We start from the raw sequence: 21548 nt of genomic DNA, 5'->3' as shown, positions 1-21548 counted from the left end.
GAATATTTTCATTTGGCAAGATGGTAACTGGTGGTAACGTTTGGTATTCTAATAAGCTTATGCAGCCGAAGGAGAAGTTTACCCCTAAGCACAATTTCTGGTTTTCTGAAAGAAAATAGTCCTGCTTAATCATTTCCATAAAAACACATCTATTTTATCTGATTCTCATTTAAGAGAAATTTTGGAATCATTTCCATAAAAGCTTCATGTTTTTTTTATTTGATTCTCATTTAGGAGAAATTAGATTTATTTTGACAGAAGAGGAAAACAAACTGTAGAAAATAAATAATTGGCCATGTGATTTTTGAGTCTGCTGCAGCATTCTTTATTTGACTAAGTCTAAGAAATAATGCTTTCTGAAACCAGTTTACTTGAAAACACTCCAAGTAAATAAATATTTTGGATGGCTGCACAATTCCTTAGGAAAGCCATAGAATTGCAACCAGGTCCAGTGTGTTGGCCCTCAGAAGAAAACCTCAGACTTCTTTTCCTACAAATATTTTCAGTCAGAATGATGTAGGCTGAATCTTTATTCTAGTTCTTTGTGAACTTTGTTTTGATTCACTAGATTTATATTGGAGCTTTTATTCAGGAGCTCACCGTGGCAAACCTAGGGCTCCCTCCTATTTTTCCTATCAACCACAACTGGTGTGAAAGGTTGAATTAAGAGAGTAACCAACTCAAAGCCGCAGGTGAATTTCTGTGTGCCTGAAGATGGATTATTTTCTGTGTCCCCCACTTCCCAGCACTTTAACTACTATAAGACATTGGCTTTCATTACATCTCATGTTACCATTATTTGCATAATTTTCTACTCCCTAGCAGAGCGCACTCAAGCGCACTCCAACAAGAGAATTTCTGAAACAATTGGACACCACTTACTTTTCCAAATGTTGGACTGCAGCTTCCATTCTCTTTCATCCCCAAGTTGAATAGAACTGGCAGCATCTGAAGACTGACAAGCAATCTACCTCTGTCCTACATATTAAAAGTGTATTTTTCAATGCTAAAATGACTTCTTTACATTTTTGAAATTAGATGAGGGCCCACAGGTTACCTGTTCCTCCCCTTTTTAACATAAAAATTATATTAATGTTCAGCCTGAAGATGATTTTGAACATTTTTGCAGCATATACCTGGCCTGGCTGGTCTGAAAAAGATCTAAGCAAAGTTCTTGATGGCACATTTATGGAAATCCAGGAAGAAATCCCTGAGCTATAGTCTAGACTGGAACAGGTAAAGCAAAAAGACAGTAAATCATTAGTCAATTGATTTGTTATCACTTTATTATGAATGTCCTATAGAGAGAGAAGTGATTGCAAAATGTTTTGGTTCTGGGGCTAAGATTATTTGTAGTGTGCTGGTACTACATTGATCAGTGTGGGTACTATGTCTTATGTCTCGGGTTACAAAAAAATTGACTTTGATTTGTTTTGTTTTCAGAAATGAGAAGCCATGGTTCTTCAGTTGCCTCCTTGCAAATGTTTATGTTTTGTGTGTCCTTTCTCTGATAAATGTGCCCAGTTTCCTACCAGTTGTCACTGCTTCCTGCCAATGAACAAAGACTGGAGAAGTTGCATCAGATTTATTTTGGTGAGCAGAGTGGTTGGGATGTATTTTCTCAAATGTATTGTTTATTAAGGAAACAAAAATCAATCCAAGCATGCTTTACCAATTTCTAATGGCCCCAGTTTCATTTTCTGCCAATACTAGATTGCAAATTGGTTGCATTGTTCCATAAAACAAGATTGAAATTATTAAGAATTGTGGTGACCTCTTCTACCTGAATAGACATTCATTGACAATGAAGATGTCTTGATAGTGGCTAGCTTCTTCCTTTTAGGATCAACCATCAACAAGCATTCAAGAATTACTCTGCAGACTAGCATTGATAGAGCAGCCAGGAAGACCTTTGAAAAGTTATTCAAATGTCATGATGAGTCCATATCTACAAAGATCAGAATCATGCAATCAATAATATTTCATATGAGACTTTATGGAAATGAAAGTTGGATTTTGAAGTAAGTTAGGAAGAGGATTGATGCTCTTGAAAATTGGTGTTGGAGAAGATTCCTGAGAATACCATAGACAGCCAAGAAAACAAAGAAAGGAATCATCAAGCAAGTCAACCCAGTTCTCACTTGAAGCAGAAAGGATCAGGCTTATCATATAGCACATTATAGACAGACCTCTGGCAAAGGCTCTAATGCTGGAAAGGTGGGAGGAAAGAGAAGAAGAAAATTACCAGCGACAAGATGGACGGACTCAGTTACAATGGGGACACCATTGGAGGAACTGAAGGACCAGATTGGGGACAAATAGTCATGGAGAAAATATGTCTATGTGGTCTCTAGCAGTTAACAATGACTTGATGGCAAGGAATCAGTCATTGAGTCTAACTGAATAGACTTTCTGTTTGCCTGAATTTTTAACATCCAAATAAAGTTTAACAAAGGGAGCTACCAAGAACCAGTGATATTCTAATAACTGAGCAAGATGAGGCAAAGCTTGCGCTATCCAGAGGCATCCTCAAGGACAGTTAGAAAAGTCAAGATGGTAGCTACAACCATGTGGTTGACATCCTGGTCTTTTATATGTCATGAGACATACTAACTTTAAGGAAGGAACAAGAGAATTGCTAGATTTATACATTGTGATTCATCAGCTTTTAGTTAAGTGTACAGTATGGATCTATTGTAATATGAAAATTTTATTGAATGGTTTAATCTAATGTGTGACTCTAGTTCATATTGGCTTATTCAACAGGTCATATTTAAGTATTTTAAAGCTTATATAATGTCTAATCCAGGACAATGACAGGAAAGAACTGACAATCTTTGAGAAGGAATAAAAGAGAATTAGCTGGAAGTAGGAGAATGGAGGACTTTATTCCTTTTAAATGGGATTTATTTTAAATCAGGAAAGTGACTTAAAAAAGTTAAGGCACATTAAAAAATAAAATTATTATGTAAAATATTGAAAGGCGGAATAGAAACAATGTTGGAAAATTTCTAATAAATTGTTCAGGAGCATGTAAGCCAGACATGTCAAACTCGTGATGTCACATGATGTCACGCAACGTATCGGAGCTTTTTCGCCGTTGCTGGCAATGGAGTGGGCACAGCTCCGGTATGATGAAACCGCCCCGCGGGCCAGCAGTTTGACACCCCTGATGTAAGCAAATTTGAAAGCAAAGAAGTAATTAGCAACTGAAAACACAAATCTCTAAGTGCTCAGATAAAAGAAAAACAGTTTGGGAAAGTCTGCTTTTAAAAAATAATTACAGAGTGAAAATCAGTGTTGGAACCCTAATATGAACATAAATATAATCACCAGACCTCTCTGCTCCTGTGTATTTCTATTGTCAGATTAGCCTCCTTCTAATTAAAGCAATTTAAATGGAAAAATATTTTCTTACACCAGAACCAAACAGCCTAGTTTGCAAGACCCATGCTTGGAGATACTCTCTCTCTCTTTTTCTCCTTCCCTCCCTCCCTCCCTCCCTCCCACCCTCCCTCCCTCCCTCCCTCTCTCTCTCTCTCTCTCTCTCTCTCTCTCTCTCTCTCTCTCTCTCTCTCTCTCTCTCTGTGTGTGTGTCCCTTGCTATAATACCGTAATTTGATGCAGAAATTGAGGTCAGCCCAGTTTTACAGCTGCTTTGAGAAACTCCAGTCTATTTGCTGTGTAAGAAAGGCGAGAATGTTTTGAAAAAGAAGTGATGCTAATCTAGAGAAGTCTAAGAGTAAACACAAAATTCAGAGCTTGGAGTAGACTCGATTTCTGTTGTTCTGTATGTGTCTACTGTCTTTCATATTCCTACAATGGACATAATGTAGATCTGTAAAATATATCTTTTTTTTGTTGTTTTCAGACTCCCACTAAATTTTTTTTTACATCACACATACTTCTACTCTAATTAGTTGCTGATATGCTTTTAGCATCTTCAACAATCCTATATTCATACCTTTAATGTGTTTTTCCCTACTCAAATGAAGGAGTTTGCATTTGTCTCTGCTGGAATTCATCTTGCTCCAACTTATCCAGCTCCTTCTGTATCATGATAGTGCCTGCTAAGATGTTTGTTTCCTCACAATACACAGATTTGATAAACATATCTTCTAACTCCACATATTATTTATGAATAAATTCAGCAGTACATGGTTGACTGCTTGACAGTGCCCTCAAGTGGGATATGGTACTAGTGAAAAAAACTCAGTGGCTATGATTGTTCAATCAGCTCTGTGTCTAGCTAATGGTAGAGAGTCCAGCCCATATCATACCATTTTTTCTACTGAAATCCCATTGAAAATTTTGTCAAATGCTTAATCAATCCTTTAAATTATCTGAAAAGAATACTTTGAAAAGATGTGCCATGGAACATGCATCATAAACAATTATGTCTTATCTCATTTCCCAGTGAATTCCAATTTCTTCCTGGAGGTGAAAGTGGTCAGAGGCATGAAGCTGTGGCAATCAATACTAGAAGCATTTGTTCTGTTACCATATCTCAATATATGGCTTGTCGATGGTGAGTGCTCAGTCTTTCTTGCCATTATACACGATAATTAGCTCTACCGTTAATAGTTCTTAATGTTTAACATGTTTTTCTAGCATTCAGTTGGTATCTTCCCACCTTAAAGCCTGCATATTATATTATATTAAAGCAGTGGTTCTCAACCTTCCTAATGCCATGACACCCAACCATGTGGTCGTAAGTCGAGGACTACCTGTATTTCCCTGCGGGCAGGGCAGGAGGAGGCGCGCACACTCCGCCTCCTCTCCTGCGGCTGGAGCGCACGCTGGCCAGGCCAAGGGTGCACACAGCCTGTCGCCCAGCAACTGCCTCGGCCCGGGAGCACCGCACATGCGTGGTGCCGCCCCCTGCACCGGCCGAGGCGTAGCTGGCAAGCGGCAGCGACGGTGCAGGCCAACCACCAGCGGGGCCACCAGCTGGCCCAGCTCAAGGAAGGTAAGCCACCCGCTGGGCCCCATGCGCACCAGCAACCCTCCCTGCGCCTGCCGCTGCCACACTAGCCTTACCTTGGCCACCACACATTCGGTGTGGCAGCAGGCAGGCCCAGGTGCTCCTGGGCGGCCATGGCACCTGGCAGCGAGGGCGCAGGGTGACCACCGGCTGGGCCACCAGCTGGCCCAGCCCAAGGGAGGTAAGGCACCCGCTGGGCCCCACGCGCTGCAGCAACCCTCCCTGCCCCTGCCGCTGCCCCGCTGGCCTTACCATGGCCACCGCACGGCAGGGAGGTAAGGTAAGTCTATTCTATTGGCTTTCGAAAGCCAATAGATTCTATTGGCTTTCGAATGCCAGTAGAATAGAGTCTCTTGAATAGAGTCTATTCTATTGGCTTTTAAAAGCCAATAGAATAAGAGGGAGTAGCACAGCTAAGGAAAAGGGGGAAAAATGGCGGACTACGTTGTTTGGCGACCCCCGTGAAATGGTCGTTCGACCCCAAATGGGGTCGTGACCCACAGGTTGAGAACCGCTGTATTAAAGCCTGCATATCTGCCACCCCACTGAAGAAAACTCAATCTGTTCCATAGAAACTATAACTGAGTCATCAACTCCTACCCATGCCCTGTTTCTCAACCTTGGTAGTTTCAGGATGGTTGGACTTCAACTCCCAGAATTTCTCAACCAACTATACTTACTGGGGAGTTCTGGGAGTTGAAGTCCACATATCTTAATGTTGCCAAGATTGAGACCATGCTCTGGATGCTGTTTTATGCAGAAGTGCAATAAGTATACTTTAGATCACCCTTCTTGATGCCATCTCCTTACTTCTGGAATATCCTACCCCAATAAGGCATTCCTTACATTATTTTTTTTTTCTAATGCCAAAACATTTTAATTCTGGTATTTTTGACATGTTAATATGTTCATTTACGATACAGTTATGTTTTCATTGCTTTTATATTGTATTTTTATTTGTTACTATATTTCATACTGTGCTTTCAATGTTTTTCTAATATGGTTATATAGCTTTGAAGCATCAAAATACTCAAGTTGCATTAATTAAAAAAGTGTCTAGACCATATTTCCCCAAAGTTGGTTCCAGGGGCTGGAGGTGGCATCCATCATTTCTGACTTTTGGTCATACCATTCTTAGCCATGATTAGATGCCCAATAATGTCCATGTTTTAAGCAGTGGTCTTCTACTGTTTTCCTTTTTTCACACATTGTTTGCTTTGGACATAGCACTAAGAACAGAAGGAGCAACAATAAACACTAAATAAACATTAGCCCCCTTCCTTTGGGTAGCTACATGAATTGGGACTAGAAAAAAAAATCAATAAAAAGTCATCAATAAAAAGATGGGAAACAGGGCCATCTTGATTGTGTTTTCTTCCAAATCATGGAACTGAAATGATAATTATAGACACCAAGAGTTTGGATACAGATCTCATTTAAACAAAGCACCATAGAAAAAGTGAAAAATTTAAACTGTTACTAGTAATCTCACTGGATTATCATAAGCTATTAGCAAAAATGATCTATAACAATAAAACAGGCCTACCTTTAAATGTTTTTAAAATGTTTAAATGTAAATTTCCTTCATATCTTTAGCTTACTTTGTACATGCATACATATGTAAGATAAGATAAGATAAGATAAGATAAGATAAGATAAGATAAGATAAGATAAGATAAGATAACCTTTATTGTCATTTTTTTACTGTGGGCACAATGGCACGCATCAAAAATGAAATTTAGTTGCCCGCTCTCAAAGTGAAACACATACATGACACACACCTAAAACATACTATGTACAACATATGTATAGACCCACACCCCTACATATACATAGCAAATAAATATTAAATACTGTCCATCTTGAGTATATAACGGAATTCAGCTATTGGCATAACAGTTAATAAACAGCAGATAAACTTTGTGAGTAAAAGGAATGTTAGCTAAATTTAGCATATGTTCCAAAACTAAAGGCTTCTTGCATGAATGCCCTATTTGACTGGGAAGCCCTGCTGTTGAGAGATGGTGGTTTATTGTCCAGCACATCTGAAAATCGTCTGATTAAGGGAAGCTTAAACTTTAGAAATCTGGCAAAATACTAAAATGAGACAACAAAATAGTCTTTATTTGTTGTTGTATAACCAGAGAAGCCAGGCAGTTGGAAAAATAGCCTTGGCAACTGCAGTAAAGATTTGGCATTTGTTCTTCTAATGTCTGCTGATTCATCTGTTATACAAATAACAGCCTACCGAGAAAGCACCAGCTGTGCTTTTTTACACTGAATATTCTAATTTGTCACAGTAAAGTTGTGCTGCCATCTTCTCTTTCTTTGCCAGAGCTTAAAATATACATTGCTGAAACTTTGGTTTGTGTCATATATGCCACATTTATAGACTGCCAAATTAGCCAGGGTAGCTTTAAAACATTTGATGATTGGCATGCTTTTGTCCTGGTAGCCATTTCATCTGAAGTTTCACAAGATATTGGTTTAGCCTCACAGACTGGAAAGCTTATCTGGGTTAAGGTTATAGTAACTCTAGTAGGTTTATCTCAAAATTCTAATAATCCCAGTTGACTCACAGAAAGGCAATGTAAAAAAAGAGAAAGAAAGTCAGAAGACAAAATGAGTCGGTTCCATGTAAGGTCTTTGCAGCTAGGAGTTCTAAGATAAAAGCCACAGAATCATTCATAGACTGGCTTTGTTCCAGTGATATTACAAAAATTGAGAGTTGGCTTCTCTCATCAGGATACTGCCAAGTAGCTTTATCAGACCAGCTGTTTCTTGACAGAGCCAAGCTCTCCTACATACTTCTGTTTTTCTGATGCTCTGTCTTCAGACATGAATATTCTCAAAGGCTAACTTGAGAAGGCTCTTACTCTGGATCAGATCAAAGCTGAGCAGATAACAGCAGTCAAAGGAAGAAATGTAAATCAACAATTTTTCTGTGAAAGAAAGCTTGCCTGGGTGATTTCACCTTCAATAGGAATACACTGAAGAGTAGTCAAAATCCAGTCCAAAGTTCAGACAGCCAAGTCAGATTTGTCAGCCAGTTTCATAAGCAGAGTACACGCAAATCATCAGGCAATCAAACAATTGTTTCCAACAAAGAAACTTGGATGAGGGCTGCCATTAAATCAGGTTTCCCCCTTGCTTGGCAGGGAGCCTCATTGAGCATCTTTGCTCTGGTCTCAGCTTTACTTGCCAAGTATCATATCATCTGATTGCTTCAGCTGTTCAGATGGTGCCTGTGTTTGATCAGCCTCAGGTGATTTCTGGCTTGGTCTGTCCTGGCACTAACATTGCACTGGTACAGCTGGAGCAGCTTCTTCAAAGTCAGAGTCTGAGGCAGGGGGCTCCAAACTTGGCAACTTTAAGACTTGTGGACTTCAACTCCCAGAATTCCTCAGCCAGGAGGAGACCCCTGGTCTGAGGTCTTGGCCATGATTAAGTCCAGTTCTTTAACAGCTGTAAGACTTGAGGCTAGTGAGGCTGAAACCTTGCAAATGCCTATTCCAAAAGTGTATTATATGGTAGTAGCTGTTGGTTGCTTGCAACAGATATGCATATTATTGACTAAAATGTAGATGATATCTTTGTTCCTTGATTTCATCTTTACCAAATCTTGGTTTTAATTGTGTTTTTTCTCTTAAGTATTGAATTTGAAACTCCGTAGCTTTATTATAGTTTTAGTACTCATTTATATTTGTATTTTAGCAGTGTGATACGGATTTCTGTATGATGTTATTAGTTTTTGGGGAGAGAAAATCAAGGTAGAAATAAACTATTATGAACACTGTGGCAACAGAAGCAAATTCAAATCCATATCCTAGGCTTGCAACCACTGTGCTAACAATAAGTGATTTCATTATTCCAATTCTCCAGGACAATCTCCTCCTGGGAAACCTAGAATAGTAAGTTGCCTGTCCCAAGGAAATGAAACATTTACTTGTCGATGGGAACCTAATTCAGATGGTGGTCTTCCTACAAATTATACTTTGTTCTACAACACCATTGGGTAAGAGTATATGGGAAAGTGGAGGAGGACAATAACTTTTATGTATTTTGTTTTTCACATAGATTCAGTAGAGGTAGATTACCCTTAAGAACAAGATGTATAAAGTAAATTAATGCCTGTAAACATACAAGTCTAAGCCATAATTTTTAAACTATAGCAATAGCACTTAGACTTATGTACTGTTTCACAGTGCTTAACAGCCCTCTCTAAGCAGTTTTACAGAGTCAGCATATTGGCCCCAACAATTTGGTCCCATTTTACTGACTTCGGAAAGATGGAAAGCTGAGTCAACCTTGAGCTGGTGAGACTTGAACTGCCGAACTACTGGCAGTCAGCAGTCAGCAGAATTAGCCTGCAATATTGCATTCTAACCACTGTGCCACCAGGGCTCTCAATTACTTGAACAAGCCACAGAGGCATAATTTACACATCAAAGTTATGTATTGTCAAGGGTATAGCTTTCCCAATTAACTCTAAACAATGGATCATCTGAAAGGTTGAAAAAAAATGGATGCCTTTGATGTGATGTTGGAGAAAATTGTTAAGAATACTTTAGAACAAGGGTCTTCAAACTTGGGCCTTTTATGACTTGTGGACTTCAACTCCCAGAATTCCTCAGTCAGTGTGCCTGGCTGAGGAATTCTGGGAGTTGAAGTCCACAAGTCATAAAGGGCCAAGTTTGAAGACCCCTGCTTTAGAAGAATAAATTATTCAATAATAGGTGAATTAATGCTAGACTTCTCTTTCAAAACACTAGTCATGAAGCTAATGTTTAAATCTTTTAGAAACATAATGCAAACGCAACAGTCGTTAGAGAACACTCTGTGACTTGAAAAAATGGAAGGCAATTAGAAAAAAAAGGATAACATAAGATGAGTTGGCTAGATCCAACCCTGAAAACTGAAGCATAAGCTTGTAAAAACTCAACAAAGCACTAATAAGCCCTATAGATATAATAATGACCAAATATATAATAATGATCAAAATGTTTTCTACTGAGAAATGTACAGGACAACTGAAAAACTAAGTGACCATGTGAATTGTTACCGCCCAGATCTGGTAGTTTTAAGATTAGGGTGAGGGTGAAGGACAAATGACTATTGTATAGGTAGTCCTCAACCTATGACTGCATTTGAGCCCAAATTTCTGTTGCTAAATGAGACAGTTGTTAAGTGAATTTTGCCCCATTTTACGACTTTTCTTGCCACAATTGTTAAATGAATCACTGCAGTTGCTAAGTTAGTAACACTGTTGTTCAGTGAATATGGCTTTCCCAATGGCTTTACTTGTCAGAAGGTCGTAAAAAGGGATTGTATGACTCCAGGACACTGAAACTGTCATAAATATAAGTCAGTTGCCAAGCATTTGAATTTTGATCACGTGACTGTGCTGCGATAGTCATGAATGTGAAACATGAACATAAACCACATTTTTCATAATTTTGAATGGTTACTAAATGAACTGTTGTAAGTCAAGGACTACCGTAGTTTTTCCAAGTCTGGCCCTCCCTATATGTTAAGATTGCTGTTCCTGAAATTTTCAGCTGGCCTCCTAAGAGATCTGGAAACTACCAGGTTGACTTACTGCCTTTGAATGGTGTTTAAGTGACCAGTAGAGCTCTAACCTTAATTTATTCCTAAGGATTTCAACTGAGTTTGATTCCATGTTGCATACTTACAACAGTTAATGTTAATGTTAATCTTTTAGGTAATTTAAGTATGTGCTTATTTATTTTTGATAAATATAAACAATTCTGTGTTAACTATGGCTTTACATGCTCATATTTCAGTGAAGAAGAGATCCATGACTGTCCAGATTACCTATCTGCTGGCCCCAATTCCTGTTACTTTAATCAAAGAATCACCAGGCGGTGGCAAACATACAACATCAGTGTAAAAGCTACCAATGATGCAGGAAGTAACTTATCTCATCCCCATTATGTGGACGTAAAAGAAATGGGTAAGAGCAGAAGCCAAATGAAACTCAATCTTTTATTTTGCTCTGTAATTAGAAAGAGAGAAGATGGCATAATATTTCAACATTATGATTTTCTCAAAACTAATCTCAGTGTAGATAGAGGAGGCCAGCAATATTAGTCATCAGTTCTGTTGAAAGTCAAGAAGAAAAATAATATCAGGGTGAGATGATCTCATTCACAAGATCGATGGCTCAGTTGAAAGCATAAGTTTCATGGGTTTTAAGATCCCGATTTGAATCTTGATATCATAGTTAAAAGAGTTGTCAGGTAACCAGATTCTCAAGATGAAATGCTGCAAAGATGGATAATACTGGCTTAGCTAAACTACTACTCATTATGTACCTTACATCTTTTGTTTTGAAACTATTGGAGCCGGGTGTCTTCCAGATTGGACTCAATTCCCAGACATGGAGAAAAGCTGACATGGAGAAACGTAAAAGGAGGAATTCTCAGCAAGAGCAGTAAAAATACTCACATGTGAATTTTCTTTTGCATAGTTAGGCCAACCCCTCCCATGAATCTCTCTTTGGAAGTCAAAATGGTAAATGGAATAATGTATATGTGGATAAAGTGGTCAGCACCTCCATGGATCAGTGATTCAGCACTATGTAATTATGAATTGCGACTGAAGTCTGCAGAAGGAAAAGAATGGGAGGTAAGAAACTTGCATATCTTTGCTAGTGAAGTTAGCAAAGAAAAAAGAAAAAGAAAGGTCAGCTGTCCTTATAAATTTAATAAATAAATTTCCCCAATTCAGAGATTGTGCTTAAACCACAAAGTAGAGCTTGATTCTTTACATATCTTTACATTCGAATACTGTATACAAGAAAAATAAAGTAGGTAGGAAGGACCGGGCTGCAGGACAGGGCAGAATATATCATTGGTTCGCGGAAGGCCTGAACTCAGAGTCCAGTTTCTCAAGGTAATGGAATCAGGGAACAGAGTGCATCACCTGAAACTTTAGAAAGCACACTAGTCAATGTTGCTGTTGTTAGTTGCGAAGCCGTGTCTGATCCATCACGACCCCATGGACAACGTTCCTCCAGGCCTTCCTGTCCTCTACTATCTTCTGGAGTCCATTTCAGCTCATGCCTACTGCTTCAGTGACTCCATCCAGCCACCTCATTCTCTGTCGTCCCCTTCTTCTATTGCCCTCAATCTTTCCCAGCATTAGGCTCTTCTCAGTGAGTCCTTCCTTCCCATTAGGTGGCCAAAGTACTTGAGTTTCAACTTCAGGATCTGGCCTTCTAAAGAGCAGTCAGGGTTGATCTCCTCTAGGACTGACCGGTTTGATTGCCTTGCTGTCCAGGGGACTCGCAGGAGTCTTCTTCAGCACCATAGTTCAAAGGCCTCAATTCTTTTGCGCTCAGCATTTCTTATGGTCCAACACTAGTCAATAGACCAGCAATATTGGCTAGGTAGACAAATCATCTGGCTTGCTGTCAGACAGCCTTCCAGGAACTGACCTCCATCACTGACATCTGAGGACTAATACGTCTTTAGTGCAGCCTAACTCTTCTCAGTGAAACATGGATTTCATTCATTTCCAGAGCATGATGCAGCTGGAGAGGGATCATGGCTAAGGAATAAAGCACAGTATTGAAGCCTAATCAAGGAACTATCAAGGAGAAAGCAAATTGTCAGCACCAACGTTGACAGGGCAAGCTACTGTATACAGATGAGAAAACAAATCCCACTCTCTTCTAGCCCTGAGGATATTACCCAATGTGGTAATGAAATGTCTGCAAGCAAATAACCAAGCTTAGAGAGCACCAAGGAGTCCACAGTTCAACACAGAGCTACAGATATTCTCTTCCAATATTTGTTTATAAGGTTCAGAAGAGTATGTTGGTCTTTGGCTTGTGAAATGATCTGTTTCTGAAGGCTAATGCAGTTAGATTAAGGGCTATATAAGTTTAACTCAAGACTATATGGAGTCCTAGGCCTGCAGTCACTCACTATCACCCCTGCACCCTTTGTCAAAAATAGCTATAAATAGCAGCAGAGCCCAAGGAGCACATTTTTTTTTTTTTAGAAAATTCCAATTCTTGTCTTGTTTAAAAAGCTCCAATAGATAGTAACCAATGTAAGATTACTATAGGTAGAATCTACCTGCTCAGTGGGCACCCTACATATAAGTAGATTTCCTAAGCGTAGGTTGATGCTTAAGCAAAATGAAAAAGGGCTACAGAATACATATTGTATGAGTGAATATATTTCACTTCAGGAAAGGCTATAGAATGTGAGGCCAGCATCTTCATTATCTTTTACGTAAAGGTTTTCATAGAGCAGCCATTTTAAGTGAGTGAACAACTCTTGTGGTATTATCATGCTGGCAATAAAGAAGCAAGTCCCTTAGATGAAGAATAAACAAATGAAAAATGTTTCTGAGAATTCCAAGTAAATAGACCAGTGATGGCAAACCTTTTAGAGACCGAATGCCCAAAAACCATCCTGCCCCCCCCCGGCCTCTCCCCACTGTGCCCCCTGCTCCGTCCACCCACAGGGCCACTCACCACAGATTGCCCAGGCAGCCTTGCAGCGCCATGGCTGCTGCACCCCTGCAGCCTCATCTGCCCGTGATGGGGTGCGAGGGCGGAGTCTTGCTCTTGCTGCCTGTCTACCATGTGTTTGGCTGCGCTGCTCTGCATGGGCCGCGCCTGGGGGAGCCTCTCCTCCAGGCAGGCTGCTTGTGAGGAGGGGGTTGCGGGGAAAGGCGGGGCCGGGGCAACGGTGCGCGTGCCCACAGAGAGGGCTCCGAGTGCCACCTCTGGCATGCATGCCATAGGTTCGCCACCACTGAAATAGACGTTTCTCCAATTAAAATACCAGAAGGCACATTAAATTTTTTTCTTGAACAAGCACCAAAAAAAGCAATTATTCAGTGTGAGCTGTGAGATGGATACAAAGATTTATCCCAGAAATAATATTGGATGGTCCTCAGAAAAGAGGCGGCATTGGATTTTCTCCTGCCTAACACAGCGCAGGAATGTCTTTGCAAGAGTATCTGAAGGATGGATCATGGCACCTGGACTAATTTTTTTGTTAGTTTGAGACCTTTTGCTGCTCATCCAACCAGCTTCATCAGTTAGAGCAGTGGTTCTCAACCTGTGGGTCGGGACCCCATTTGGGGTCGAACGACCATTTCACGGGGGTCGCCAAACAACACAGTCCACCATTTTTTTCCCCTTTTCCTTAGCTGTGCTACTCCCTTTTATTCTATTGGCTTTTGAAAGCCAATAGAATAGACTCTCTTGAATAGAGTCTAATTCTATTGGCTTTCAAAAGTCAATAGGAATTGTCCAGGCTGTCTCTGCCCTGCTGAGCCTGCCAAAAGTCTCATTCTGCAAACGGTGCTGCATCAGTTGAGTAGTCCTTGACTTACGACCGGTTGAGTAGTTCTCGACTTACAACCGGTTGGGGGTTGCGACATTAAAAAGGTTGAGAACCACTGAGTTAGAGCAAGTCAGTTAGGCAGAAAGTTGTTGGGATATACCAACTCTTGTCACACCAACCTCAAGATTTTCCTCCCCAACATCATCTTTACAAGAGAGAAGTTGGCCCACTGTAACCAAGTTTTAAAATATCACACTCATGCCTTCTGCTAGTTACATTGCTTGCCTCTTTATTCTTGAACCCAGTTTTAAAGTCTGTTTCCATTGTTTCCATTTCAGGGTTAAATTATTGTACTAGCTTGCATTGTTGAGTAATATTATAAGCGTCTTGATTTTAATTGGTTTTGTTGTTATTAAAATATATATTTAACTATGAGTGTTACTCACACACACACACACACACACACACACACACACCCATGACTGTTACAATCATAAAAATATATATTTTAACTATGACTGTATTGGAAATATTTTATCTTGAGTATTTATTTATGATATGAGAGGGCGGGAGTGATTCAAAGTGCGTCTGTGTCACTGGTGGCATCAAACCAAACAAAACCGGCAACTGATTATATGATTCTTGTTATGAGACTTTTTTCTTAGGAAAACGCCTGGAATGGCCAAAACAAAGAGGCTTAGAAGCAAACTGCATAAACCATAGTATTATTTGGCTGACAGTATCTGGAAATATTTTATATCTGGAAATATCTGGAAATACTTTATACTTTTATTTGTTTACTCTGATCTAAAAGATTAGAATATTTAAAGCTATAGACGATCTCTTCCCAATGTTGTTTTTTCCATGAAACTGTACACACTGCCAGATAATAAGGTTATTGGCCATGCTAGAAGGAGATGATCAGATTTATAATCCAATCCATTTGAAAGTCAACCTAGACTAGATAACACAGATTCAAATTACCTATATATTTGATGTACTGATATGATTTGGGTTGCAACTTGGAAATGCCACATTTTTCAGTTTCCATTACCTTTGCCCCTTTGCAGAATTACTTTGTGGGACAGCAGTTGCAATATAAAATATCTCACTTGCATCCAGGAATGAAATATACTGCTCAGGTTCGCTGTGTAACAGATCATGGTGAAAGGAGCTTGTGGAGCTCAGAAAGATACATCCACTTCCATAATGGTGAGTCAGTCTCTTGAAATTTTTTGTCTTGGAAAATCAAACATTTAACAGAAACATAGAGCTGAAAAATTACAGAATATTTAAGGATAGATTTCTATATTGCATGCAAGTTTATTTAATAAAAGCTACACTGCTGTCTCAAAGATACTTTTTCAAAAGACAACTGGACTTTCTTTGGTTTTCCTTGAAGCTTCTTCAGTTCTGTTCAGTTCAGTTCTTCTTCAGAATTGAAGAAGCTTCTTGGATGAGAAGTGAAATGTCTTCAAGGAAAAAAAAAAAGGAAAGTCCAGTTGCCTTTTGAAAAAGCACCTTTGGAACAACCATGATTTGGATGACTGAGAATCTCCATAGACAAAAGCTACACTGCAGCTTTGTATAAACCAAATAATTCTCATATAAGCAGGAGGAATGAATTTGCTGGCAGCTTTTCTGTAACATATTTTCCAAACATCACAGCTATGTTATATCCAAATCTCTAGGGATTCAAGACATGTGTTTACTGTATTAAAAAGGAGAATCAAAAGAGGTGTGAGGCTTATTTTAAAATGATTGCAACAGAGATTCCAATAAAAATTATTCCACAGTTTTTAAAAAGAACCAACAAATTCAACATTAAATTGTCATAGTTAACATCCTTTTTTAAAAAATAATGAGATCTTGCTCAAATGAAGAAAGAAAACATAGAAGAAAGCAAACTGATAAATGAATCTAACTTGATAACAAAGCAGGAATAGACAAAAATGAAAAATGTATTGTTAGAAATAAAACTGAGAGCCCATCAAATAGCAAGAATCTAATGGGGAAGATAGTTGGAGTGCCTGGCAATAAGATAGAAATTGTAACTAAAGTAGTTTTTGAAAACTGCAAAGGAGCAAAATTTATACTTTACATTAATCTTTTCTGGGTAAATTATCAAAGAGTCACTAATAACTACAGGTAATCCTCAACTTACCACTTCAATTGAATTTATGTTGTTAAATGAACAAAACAAAATTTATGTTGTTAAATGAAAATTTTATTAAGTGAGTTTTGTCCCATTTTATGACTTTTCTTGCCACATTTGTTAAGAGAATCGCTGCAATTGTTAAATTAGTCACACGGTTGTTAAGTGAATCTGGTTTTCCCATTGACTTTGCTTGTCAGAAGGTCTCAAAAGGAGATCACATGGCTCTGGGACACTGCAACCATCATAAACGTGAGTCAGTTGTCAAATATCCAAAGGTGACCATGAGGATGCTACAACGGCCATAAGTGTGAAAAATGATTGTGTCACTTTTTTTAGTGCAATTGTAACTTCAAACAGTCACTAAACAAACTTGTAAGTTGAGGACTACTTGTAATTTTTTAAACTGCCCAGTAGCTTAAATTTTTCATATACAAGGGTGTGTCCTTATCCTTAAACTTCATTGATCTTCACAAGAAGGTAGAATAGATTAGAAGACTTGCATATTCCTAAGGCATCATTACTCTGGTGTTAATGCAGGATAGTCTTCAATTTATGACTACAATTGGTATCAGAATTTCCATTGCCAAGCAAGATGGTTGTTAAGTGAGTTGTACTCAATTTTACAACCCTTTTGCCACAGTTGTTAAGAGAATCACTGCTCTTGTTAAATGAATCACATGGCATTTGAGCAAATCTGGCTTCTTCCATTGACTTTGTTTGTCGGGAGCTGATTGGGAAGCTCACAAATGGTGATCACATGATCCTGGGTTCTGCAATTATCATAAGTACATACCACTTGCCAAGGGCCCAAATTTTGATCACATTACTGTAGGAATGCTACAATGGTTATAAGTGGGAGGATTGGTCATAAGTCACTTTTTTCAGTGCTGTTGTACCTTTGAATGACCGCTAATTGAATGGTTGTAAGTCAAGGGCTAACGATATGATGCACATGGGCCCTTTTTTTACAGGCCAGCCTCCAGGGAAGCCAATCTTTACAGGATGTCGCTCTCCCGAAAAAGAAACCTTTACTTGTTGGTGGAAGCCAAGCTCTGAAGGAAGTCTCCCAAGAAATTATACACTGCTCTATAAGAGAGAAAGGTAAAAATTATAAATCATCTTCTAAATTGGAGGTAGGGAACTGTGGCCCCTTTATGACTGACTTTATGGCTGACTCAGGAATTCTGGCAGTTGACATCCACAAGTCATAAAAGGGCCATCTTCTCCACCCTTGCTCTAAATGGATTGTTACATAATTTTGCATCTCTAGAAAAGTTGGCTCTTAGCTTTCCCCATAGGACAACTTACTAATTTGGTAAACAATGCCAATAAGCTCAGCAGTCTGATTGATGTGATTCCCTTTTTTTTCTATTTGTGTTTTTCAGAGATAAAAAATACTACGAATGCCCGGACTACACAACAGCGGGGCCCAACTCCTGTTACTTTAATAAAAAGCACACATCGCTGTGGACTACCTATAATTTTACTTTAAAGGCGATGAATGAGATGGGGAGTAGTGTGGCAGACCCTTATTACGTGGATGTAGCAAATATAGGTATGAAGTACAAATTCTTCTGAATGGGAAAGATGGCAGAATGTTCAAAAGAGCCTGAGAATCCCCCCACATTGCCATATCGACCATCATCTATAAATGGCAGTCAGTCAATGGTAGCTTTGTTAAGCATCTAACTGATTAAAATAAGTGATGTTAAGTCCCAACGGTGCTTTTTTAAAAGGCAACTGGACTTTCTTTGTTTTTCCTTAAAGAAATTTTGCTTCTTGGATGAGAATAGGATCATATTATCATATGTGGTGGGAATGCTCAAAGGCTTTGTGAGTATTGGAACAGGATACAAAGATGGCTGAATGATATATTAATGTTGGACTTAGAATTAAAACCTGAACTTTTCCTGGTGAGAATAACTACAGAGAAATACAATAAGGGAACAATCTACTTGTTGTTACATATCTTGACTGCACCTAGGCTGGTGTTCACGCAAAAATGGAAGAGCAAAGAAATTCTCACAGAGGAAGAGACACTATATAAAATATTATCATGTGCGGAAATGGACAGGCTCACAATGGTATTGAAAGACAAACATAGATCAGTTTATTTCGAAACCTGGGATAAATTTTACTGCTGGAGGGATTCGAGGAGGAAGTTTGGGATTATAGGCTAGCGTTAAGATAGAAATATATGTAATTTTAGGTTAGCAAATAGAGAAATAGATTAAGTATTGTATATAAAATTTAGATGTCTATTCAGAGATGAAGAACCGATTGTACAATGTGAAAAAATTTGATAAGAATGTATATACTGGAATGTCACGTTATATCCAATGTTTCTTTTAATTGTATTATAAATAAAATTGGTTAAAAAAAAGGGAAAAAAAAGAAAAAGCACCTTTGGGACAACCATGACCCGGATGAGTGAGAATCTGCATAGACTTTAAGTGATGTTAAGACAACATTCAGACTGGCGAGTCACATTGTGCAGGCAGTAGATTCTCTGTGTAAAAGAAAGCCTGGACTTGCAACCAACCACATCATCCTGGCTCACCAATGCATTGCTGGCATTTCTTTATCTTCTCACTTCTTCCTTTTGGGGAACCCATTAGTCACAAACTGGAGCTGAGTTGCATCAGCAACTAAAAGTGACAGAGAAGTGAAGTCCCTTGCTTGGGGAAAGAGGAAGTGATCAGAAAGCAGTTCCTTTTGCTGCCTCTTGATGGACACTGTCATCTTGCATCTGCTGATTCTTTAAATGAAAGCAGGTAATTAGCCGTGGGAGGCTTCTTTCTCTAGCAGGAAGAGTGAAAGGAGACAATAAGACAACAAGAAGCATTTCTTTCTTTCTTTTTAAGAAGTTAATATACAAGTAGCCAGAAAAGCTCCCTGTATGTTCTATCACAATAGGATAGAAGAGAGGGAAGCTCAAGTCTTAATGTACAAGGCATGCCTCCATTTTCATCCATGAATTGTAAATCCCTGATCCTTCATTTTTTCAGTTCAGCCAGATCCTCCAGAAAATCTTTCCCTAGAATTTGAGAAAAAAGTATATGGACAATATGCGTTGGTGACTTGGAATCCGCCTTCTCTGGGTGATGTCAAATCTGGCTGGTTAACTCTGGAGTATGAATTACACATAAAGCCTGAAGAAGGACAAGAGTGGGAAGTAAGTGTTTTCATTTTTGGTGGCCAAACATTCTGCATGCTTTTAGGTCACAAAAAACCACGGTCAATATAACAACTAATAATTGCCATACTTCACGCTATAAATAATAAACCATAAAAACTGTGGGTCTTCAGAACTTTGGGATTGAGCAAGCATTTAAAATATTTCCTTATTTATCAATATGCTTGTATATGTAATGCAAATAATTGCTGCAGTTCATAGTATATCCTAAAATAGTACGCTTTGATACATGTGTATGAGTATTTTTACTATGCACTTCTCTAGTCCATTCATACAATAAAGATAGTCCTTAATCATTGTGGTGAGATGGGCAGCAAACAAACAATAGTAATTGGGGCCAGAATTTCTATAGCTAAGAGATAAAGCACAACATCACATGACCACACAGGTTACTGACAGACATTTTGACACTTCCAGTTGCCATCATTAAGCAGACTCCATGCCATTGTTACGTGCACGTTCACAGGGTCACTGTTTGCGACCTCCTGCTAGCTTCTCCATTAATTTTGCTTGTCAAAATAACTAACATGCAAGCAGACCATACTTAGCAACTGCCTTGTTTAGCTACCATTTCCAGTTACACGGCTGATGAAAAAGTAACTTTTTGACTTCGCATTTGCAGGTCTGTAAAGGGAAGGAAAGCTGAAGTAAATAGCTTTAGCACAGTTGGGGTTTCACTTTGTGATCACTTCATTTAACAGCCTAGTTGCCAGTCCCAATTGTGCTCATTAAACAAGGGCTACTTGTACTTTGTTGTTGCATTTTTTTTAACAAAAGAAACTTTTTCTATGTTTTATATAGAAGCTCTTTTGTGTATATTCTTATATTTCCAGAAAATATTTGTTGGGCAAAGGACGTCTTATAAGATGTTCAGTGTGAATCCAGGAGAAAGATATGTTGCCCAGGTTCGATGCAGGTCAGATTATGGTATCTGGAGCAACTGGAGCCCTAAAAGTTATATTAAACTCCAAAAAGGTGAGGTAAACCTTTGCCTGGCCTTGTATTGGCATTAGGCTTATGAAGCCAAGAACAAGTTCAGTTTAGTTAGCGTAAGGCTTTTCCCCACAGCAAAATTAAATACCATCGTCCACTTCTTGACCTAGCAGAAAACTATATTGCCATAAAAAAGTGTCGTTCTCTATAATGCCATGGGTATGGTGGCATCCTTGTTTCTTGTTCAGAGGGCATACTGAGGACAGGAATGGGTGGAGTTCCTTGGGTGTCTTTTCTTCCTCCCTTCAGCAAATAGGTTGAATAAACAAGGGCAGAGTATACAACAAAGAGGAAAAATAACAGCTCTCAAAAGAAACCAGCATGGCTGCATAAAGAACTCTCTGACAAATTGAAAGATAAAAAGGACAAGTACAGAAAGTGGAAAGAGGGGAACATAACTAAGTCAGAATATCAGCAAATAGCCCGAGCCTGCAAAGATGAAGTGAAGAAAGCCAAGGCTCAAAATGAACTAAGGCTTGCGACCAAAGTCAAAAATAACAAAAAAAGCTTCTTTCAACATGTAAAAAACAAGAAAAAAGTGAAGGAAATGATTGGTCCATTAGTGGGTGGAAGTGGCAAGAAGGTGACAAGCAACAGGGAGAAAGCAGAACTATTTAACTCATTTTTTGCATCTGTCTTTACACAAAGGGAAAAAACAGACCAACCTATCAAAAATAGTGCCATAAAAAACAAAACAGAAACACAAGTTAAGATAGGCAAGAAAATGGTTAGGGAGCACCTGTCCAGCCTAGATGAGTTCAAATCGCCAGGACCAGATGGATTACACCCCAGAGTTCTCAAGGAACTGGCAGATGTGATATCGGAGCCACTGAACTATATTTTTCAAAGATCCTGGAACACAGGGGAACTACCAGAGGACTGGAAAAG

General features: G+C 38.9%; 1 protein-coding gene across 12 annotated transcripts in view; it reads left to right on the top strand.

Moving 5' to 3' along the window:
• Nucleotides 1–21548, top strand: part of PRLR (prolactin receptor) — a 156651-nt gene that overhangs the window by 121104 nt on the left and 13999 nt on the right. For 9 of the 12 annotated variants that reach the window (XM_039347884.1, XM_039347875.1, XM_039347883.1 and 6 more), the window contains 10 exons: nucleotides 1444–1593; nucleotides 4418–4528; nucleotides 8867–8999; nucleotides 10789–10958; nucleotides 11475–11632; nucleotides 15384–15525; nucleotides 17443–17572; nucleotides 17857–18026; nucleotides 19480–19646; nucleotides 20501–20642. In XM_039347884.1, coding sequence (XP_039203818.1) covers nucleotides 1515–1593; nucleotides 4418–4528; nucleotides 8867–8999; nucleotides 10789–10958; nucleotides 11475–11632; nucleotides 15384–15525; nucleotides 17443–17572; nucleotides 17857–18026; nucleotides 19480–19646; nucleotides 20501–20642 — 1402 coding nt within the window. In that variant the 5' untranslated portion in view covers nucleotides 1444–1514. Of the gene's footprint in view, nucleotides 1–1129; nucleotides 1237–1443; nucleotides 1594–4417; nucleotides 4529–8866; nucleotides 9000–10788; nucleotides 10959–11474; nucleotides 11633–15383; nucleotides 15526–17442; nucleotides 17573–17856; nucleotides 18027–19479; nucleotides 19647–20500; nucleotides 20643–21548 lie in introns of all 12 variants that reach the window. The other 3 variants (XM_039347881.1, XM_039347880.1, XM_039347887.1) reach the window with 2 other exon arrangements.

The sequence above is a fragment of the Crotalus tigris genome, unplaced genomic scaffold (assembly GCF_016545835.1).
Source record: "Crotalus tigris isolate CLP2741 ecotype Arizona unplaced genomic scaffold, ASM1654583v1 scf7180000018103.2265978, whole genome shotgun sequence".
Classification (NCBI taxonomy): domain Eukaryota; kingdom Metazoa; phylum Chordata; class Lepidosauria; order Squamata; family Viperidae; genus Crotalus; species Crotalus tigris.
Note: the sequence above shows the minus strand (reverse complement) of the source record. Positions and strands in the feature narration are given on the sequence as shown.